The sequence below is a fragment of the Berghia stephanieae genome, chromosome 3 (genome assembly GCF_034508935.2).
Source record: "Berghia stephanieae isolate SIO BIC M18660-M18661 chromosome 3, UCSD_Bste_1.3, whole genome shotgun sequence".
In the NCBI taxonomy this organism is placed as follows: domain Eukaryota; kingdom Metazoa; phylum Mollusca; class Gastropoda; order Nudibranchia; family Aeolidiidae; genus Berghia; species Berghia stephanieae.
In genome coordinates this window covers 59,779,917-59,787,416 of record NC_088362.1, presented here as the reverse complement: position 1 = coordinate 59,787,416, position 7,500 = coordinate 59,779,917, and the positions used below count along the sequence as shown (strand labels likewise).

Sequence of the window (7,500 nt, the reverse complement as noted above, 5' to 3'; positions counted from 1 at the left end):
GCTGTGCCCTTGGTTAAGAAACACAACATTGTCATCAGGATATATGAAGGACCAACACACAAAATTGTGTGTAACTTTATACTTTTATAGTCGGGTTCATTGAGAATTACACATAAACATGAATCCCGAAAAATAATAACAAAGACCCGATTGACCCGGTCAACTTCGTTCTATCTACAGATCACCGGACTCAGGTGAAAAATGAGTACCTGTCGTTAACAGCATTGTATGTCCAAAAAAATGGTCATATTTCCTAACAGACGTTTTGTTGCGTCCTATATATGTTGCTGTTGCTGTTGTCCAGTAATCTCTGTAAAGTGCTTTGATCACGTTAAGTGGATACGTCGCTATATAAAAACTCAAGCTCAAGGGTCACATGAATGAGAAAGTAACAACAATTGCAGTCAATCAAATAAAAGATTACCTGAATCGATCACCAATTTTTTCGTGACCCTTCTCTCCAGCATGACACCTTCAGTGTTCAAAAAGTACACGGCGCATGCGTAGACTCCCACATCCTCTTGGTTAGGGTAGGGCAACGTCAGATTCAGATATTGTTCACTTTCCTTGTTATCCACTCTCCCACGAACCTGTAAGATTGCATTATATTGTACTAGTAAACTTTAGAATTTATAGAACGTTATATCAAGTAAAATGGAGCAAACGTAGTTTTCGTTAACTTACAGCCTGCCAGGATGAATATGGTACAACAAAAAGGGGCAGCGTGGCTCATCGGTACGGTCTTTGCTTCGTACCCGAAAGGTGCATAGTTCGATCACCCGCGCTGCGCTGTGTTGGGTATGATAAGACTCCCACATCCTCTTGGCTAGGGTAGGCCAACGTCAGGTTCAAATAGTGTTCATTGTCCTTGTTATTCATTCTCCCACGAACCTGCAAGATTGCATTATGCTAGCATACTTGAGTATATTTATAGTGACACATCTAGTAAAAGTGATCAACGACAAGAGATGAAGTGAATAGGAAAGTGCCAGAAGACAGTAGAGAATAAAAAATTATCGGCGGCGATGGGGGTTCGAACCCGCGACTTTACTGGTACGACAACTCCGCCTGGCCGGGGAGAGCGTGACTCTACCGTATGAGCTATCCACGAACCCAAAAAAGATCGTCTCTAACTCTAGTCATTAATTCAGAAAAGTGAGTGGAGCAGGCACTTATGTTGATAACAACAAGAGATAAAGTGAGTAGAAAAGGGCAAGAAGTGTTGAGAATATTGGGTATTAAGCTTAATTGATTAAGCTTAAATGCTGGACAGCTAACTTCGCGGCGGTTGTGTGTGTTGAACCCGTGACTCAAGTAGTCGGGAAGAGAGGGCTCTAATAATGAGTAGGGTTAGAGACGATCTGTTTTTGGGATCGCCGATAGCTCATACGGTAGAGTCACACTCTCCCCGACCAGGTGGAGTTGTCGTACCAGTAAGGTCGCGGGTTCGAACCCCCAGCGCCGCCGAGAAATTTTTTTCTCTATTGTCTTCTGGCACTTTCCTACTCACTTCATCTCTTGTTGTTATCAACATAAGTGCCTGCTTCACTCACTTTTCTGAATTAAAAAGTGATCAAGCATAGCTGGAAGCATGAAATAGTGGAGGCTGGCTGAGACTAGGTGGTGTATAATATGTGGATTCTTAGAAAATTCTAGGATGGGCCCAGCTGCATTGACCATGGCCTAAGTGTCCGCTCTCCAGGATGTATAGGCATATTCTAAAGATTACGTGACGTAAAGACGACCAGCATATAATATTTAGACTAGAAAATAAGGACGCATTGCTCTAAAACCAGAAGATCAATAACATAAGATATGCATCCAGTCCTCGGAAGAGTAGAGTTACACTTCCAATGAGATTGGAACCAGTTTTTTTGACATCACAATTCTGTTTCCTATTATGATGACGACCTATAAAGATGTTGTACTGTAAATACCCACCCGAAATCTCTGAGAAATATCCCTGCTGAGGGAGGGCTCTGTATCCGGACGAACCATCACCATGGGCGCTTCGTTGTTCTTTGATATTTGCAGCAACAGAATGCCTTGGGTGTTCTTGGAGTCGACAACACACGAAACTTCAACGACTGTATGCAACGTTTTCAGTGGATTTTCTGGTAATATCTTCATCTGAAGGGATGAGCCTGTGCAATGATAATGACAAATATAAATGTGCAATCGTTAATTTGTGTTTGAACGTGTTGAATACACACGTTTTTCAACGATTGCATAATAATTTCGCTCATTTTATTGGTTTAAGATTAAGTGCAAAAGATAACTGATTGGCAATTAAAAATATGTTTTTGGTCGCCGTGAATACAAACCCAACGTTTTTTGTTTGTTTTTTGTTGTTGTTGTTGTTGTCAAATTGTTATTAAAACAGATGGAGAAAAACACACATTATGGCGAATCAAAGTAAAACTACCATACAGGTCACGAAATATCTAAAAATCTTACTTGGATGAATGGAATAAACGTTATATTTCATTTTAAACATTTTTGGGGGGTATTTATCAAACTGGTTACTTTTTATCGTGCAACACATACGCTTGCTCGTATTGTTATGAGGAACGAAAAAGACCTCCTTCAATAAATACAAAGAAATGAAGGAAGCGTATAGTGTTCTACCCCCCCCCCCCACCCTCCCACCCATAGATAATAAGGCGTACTCGTATCAGGTTTGCATTGGTAATTTCTAACGTCAGATTATCAAACATTAAATTTCACTTAATTTCGATTCAGAACAAGTATCATTCAAATATTTCTTTGAAAATGTCTTTTATTCAAAGACGATGAAATCTGAATCGATTGTGGGGTTAATATAAAATATTTTTTACACTCTTGCGTTTTGGAATTCAAACTTTGTTCCCAACGCGCACTCACAAGCTCGTGCAACGGTTGGGAACACGTCCAGAATCGAGAAAAAAGCAAGAGTGTAAGATTTTATATTCTTCGTGATGAAGTAGGTCCAGGAAATTGCATTTATAGCCTCAAATATAAATTTTTTTGGAAAATTGATATTCTTTGTGGTGGAGGACAACTACAATTTCTTCCATTGCAAAAGACTTTACGTTGATATTTTTTTTCGATGACTACGGTGTTACTAATGTGCATCTGTGTGAGTGTCTCTACGTCTATATTGTATTGTTATAAATGTGTAACCAAATGACAAATTGCCACTTTTTTTTAGGACAATAAAGATTTATTATTATTATTATTATTATTATTATTATTATTATTATTATTATTATTATTATTATTATTATTATTATTATTATTATTATTATTATTATTATTATTATTATTATTATTATTATTATCATCATCATCATTATTATTATTATTATTATTATTATTATTATTATTATTATTATTATTATTATTATTATTATTATTATTATTTCCCATTGTAGTGCGGATTTGTGGTCTGGTGGTGTGTCCCTTTCGGATCGGAAGGTCCTGGGTTCGAGCCTCGCTGGGCGCATAGTTGAGTCCTTGGAAAAAGGTTCTTTACTCACATTCTCTCACCGTACTCAGGTGTGAAATGACTATCTACCTGGCCGTAAACAGCGTTGTCTCTACGTCGGAAAAAAAATTGTAATATCGCTTAACAGGCGTCATGTCCCGTTCTACGCGTTATGTGTTGCTGTTGGTCAGGGACCCTCTGTTAAGCGCTTTAGCACATTTAGTGGATATTGCTCTATATAAAAGCTTAAGTTTTTTTTTTCATTGATTGATCCCGACAATATTACGCTTGGAGAAAGGGGTGGAGTTTCTGAATCGTTTATTGTGTCCGGATGAAGTAAGTACAGGAAATTCTATTTATAGCCACAAATATAAAACGTGTGAATAATCTCTATTCTTTGTGATAATTTCTTCAATTGCAAAAGACTTTACGTTGAAATAGTTCACTCAGCTTAACCGCACATCTGTACAAAAATAACCCAGGTTTGAAAGATTTTGACAGAAGAAGGGTCGATCGATATTTAAGAACAGTGTACAGTGCATGCAGACGTGATGAACAGTATGAGTAGAGTATAAATTATTTTCCTTAAAGTTATAATTAGGCGTGCTAATACAATGAATTTTATTTTTATAAAAATGTTATAAGTACATGTAAGAATGTGTACTGGGTGTCAGGGATGGAATGGTAGGGACGGGACCGCGTAAAGCTGAATGTGTACTAGGTGTCAGGGATGGAGTGGTAGGAACAGGGTAAAGCTAAATGTGTACTGGGTGTCAGAGATTGAATGGTAGGAACAGGGTAAAGCTGAATGTGTACTGGGTGTCAGGGATGGAGTGGTAGGAACAGGGTAAAGCTGAATGTGTACTGGGTGTCAGGGATTGAATGGTAGGAACAGGGTAACGCTGAATGTGTACTGTGTGTCAGGGATTGAATGGTAGGAACAGGGTAAAGCTAAATGTGTACTGGGTGTCAGGGATTGAATGGCAGGAACAGGGTAAAGCTGAATGTGTACTGGTTGTCAGGGATTGAATGGTAGGAACAGGGTAAAGCTGAATTTGTACTGGGTGTCAGGCATTGAATGGCAGGAACAGGGTAAAGCTGAATGTGTACTGGTTGTCGGGGATTGAATGGTAGGAACAGGGTAAAGCTGAATGTGTACTGGTTGTCGGGGATTGAATGGTAGGAACAGGGTAAAGCTGAATAACGTCAAAACGAAGGTGATGAGAGTAGGAAACAAAATAATTTGGAACGAGACAAAGTTGAAAGTAGGATATGATAATGATGATGAAAGATGATGATGATGATGATGATGATGATGATGATGATGATGATGATGATGATGATGATGATGATGATGACTTTAGTGTTGACATTAATCAACTTACCTGCAGTCGCGACCACAGAAAATAATAGACATAGTAAAGTAAGAAATAACTTCATGTCTAAAACAAGTTGTCATTCAAATCACCAGGGAAAAGGAATCTTGTGGTGTTGAGATCACGGATTAAAGACTAACGAAAGAGTGAAAATGGAAAGGCTTCGTATGGGAACAAAACAGACAATCAACGACTGTATGTTTTATCTACTGATTGTTCTTATCATATTTAATTACCCTATGCCTACTTTGTTGGTAAACAAACACATATGTAAAATATGACGTTAGGAACAGCAATTATCGTGTGGAAGATCAAATGGTAGCAATTGTAACAGGACAAAAATAACATTCACAAAATCTGGATAATAGACTATGATTAAAACAGGTGTATATCAGAATACCAGAATCCCACAGAATCCCGTGAAATTCCCCCGAATATCCGGGAATTCGCCCCCACCACCACATCACTACCAATGTTTCTACAACTAATACCACCACCACATCATCACTGTCACTACAGCAATCGCTGTCATATTATGATCAATACCACCACAACATCCTCATCACTACAACTACTGCTACCACTACATATATATACCTACCACTACCACTACTGCGACAATCATCACATCATCACAACCATCACTACCACTGCAACAACCACCACCACTACATCATTGTCAATACTACTGCTGCTACATCACAACCACCAAATCACCACATACTACTATTACCACTGCTACTACTACTACTACTACTACTACTACTACTACTACTACTACTTCTACTACTACTACTACTACTACTACTCTTACTACTACTTCTACTACTACTACTACTACTACTACTACTACTTACTACTACTACTACTACTACTATACTACTATATATATATATATATATATATATATATATATATATATATATATACATACATATATATAGGGGCAGCGTGGCTCAGCGGTACAGAGTTTGATCACCCGCCTCTAAGTTGTGTAGCCTTGTGCAAGTCACCTCGCCCTAGTTCAATCTGCTGCGCTGCACTGCCGCTGGCCCCTGAGTTATTCTAGTCTTCCCTTGGAATACACCCCAGAGACAAATTTCCCCAATAGGATGAATAAAGCGAATTTTATTTTATCTTTTCTTTATTTATAATACATTAAAAGAAAGCTTAGAATCTCAGCTACCCTTAGCGTACCATTTATTTGTGCGGCTATGTGGTCTTGTGATATGACATTCACTTTCGTTTCGGAAGGTCCTGGTTCAATCCTCGCTCGGCGCATAGTTGAGTCCTAGGAGATGGCCCTTTACGCACATTCTCTCACCGTACTCAGGTGTAAAATGAGTACCTGGCCGTTAACAGCGTTGTCTCTGTCAGAAAAAAAAAATTAATATCGCCTAACAGGCGTCATGTCATGTCCCGTCCTAAATGGTAAATGTTGCTGTTGACCAGGGACCCCTTGTATAGCGCTTTGAACACAGAAGGTGGATATTGCGCAATTAAATTATAGCTCAATTTTTCCACATAATCGCCATCATGAGCATTACAGAGCTGCCAACACAGAACTAGTTGAAACATGCCGTCACAGCAAAGAACCCCGGTGATTTAGCTGGGCACCATTGACGAACATCTGCCACTACCTCCAAATCACTGTTGTTTCCTCTCAGATAATTCTTGAGCTTTGAGAACATGAAATAGTCAGGTGGGACAAGATCCGGACTAAATTCTGGGTGCTGTAGGGTCGAAAGTTTTAACCGAATTAATAACAATAAATGAAGTGAATAGGAAAGTGCCAGAAGACAACAGAATAAAACTTTGCGGCGGCGATGGGGGCTCGAACCGGCGTCCTTACTGGTACGACATTTCCCCCTGGCCGGAGATCGTGACTTTACCCTATGAGGTATCCACGACCCCAGGTCGCCGTCGCGAAGTTTTTATTCTCTGTCTTCTGGCACTTGTTTTAACTTTGAATCCTTTTCTTTAAAATTACTCCATACCCACAATTTTTAAACATCAATTTATAAAATCGCTTACTACAACTTTTCTATTTACCTATTTATTCTACATTATACTAGATATGTAATTTTTCTCAGTCAATTTACAATAGTATTATACTGTAACTAATTCTTAGCTTTTTACTAATCTTTTTTTCTTATATGTTGACATCAATGTACACTTTACTAGATATCAATATCTTTACAATTATATAATCTATATGACCCTTGAAATTTATACTATGTAATTATTCTTACAGCTTACAATATTATTCCACTGTACCAAATTTTATATTACCAAATTTTACTTTACCACATTATATCTAAGTATATTATGTTTGTGTTTGTATCATTCTCGGCATTTTATACGTCTGTACAAAAAATTTCCTTTTGGATGAATAAAGTACATTATTTTATTATTATTATTATTATTATTATTATTATTATTATTATTATTATTATTATTATTATTATTATTATATTATTATTATTATTTATTATTATTATTATTTTTTATTATTATTATTTCCTACTCACTTCATTTCTTGTTGTTATCAACATGAGTGCTTGCTCCACTAACTTTTCTGAATTACAAATTCAAACGAATTAACCGTCTCCTTACCAACTATTGGAAAATCGTCACATTCGTTACGATACAACCAAC

The 7,500-nt window shown here is 37.5% G+C and overlaps 1 protein-coding gene across 2 annotated transcripts in view; it reads right to left on the bottom strand.

Moving 5' to 3' along the window:
* LOC144968099 (uncharacterized) overlaps nucleotides 1-5,028 on the bottom strand; it is a 24,374-nt gene extending 19,346 nt beyond the window's left edge. The window contains exons 1-3 of one of the 2 annotated variants that reach the window (XM_078906095.1): nucleotides 4,852-5,028; nucleotides 1,942-2,144; nucleotides 425-590 (exon numbers count right to left, since the gene is read on the bottom strand). In XM_078906095.1, the coding sequence (XP_078762221.1) occupies nucleotides 425-590; nucleotides 1,942-2,144; nucleotides 4,852-4,906 (424 nt within the window). In that variant the 5' untranslated portion in view covers nucleotides 4,907-5,028. The remainder of the gene's footprint in view (nucleotides 1-424; nucleotides 591-1,941; nucleotides 2,145-4,851) is intronic. The other variant, XM_078906096.1, reaches the window with a different exon arrangement.
* Nucleotides 5,029-7,500: the final 2,472 nt, after the last annotated feature.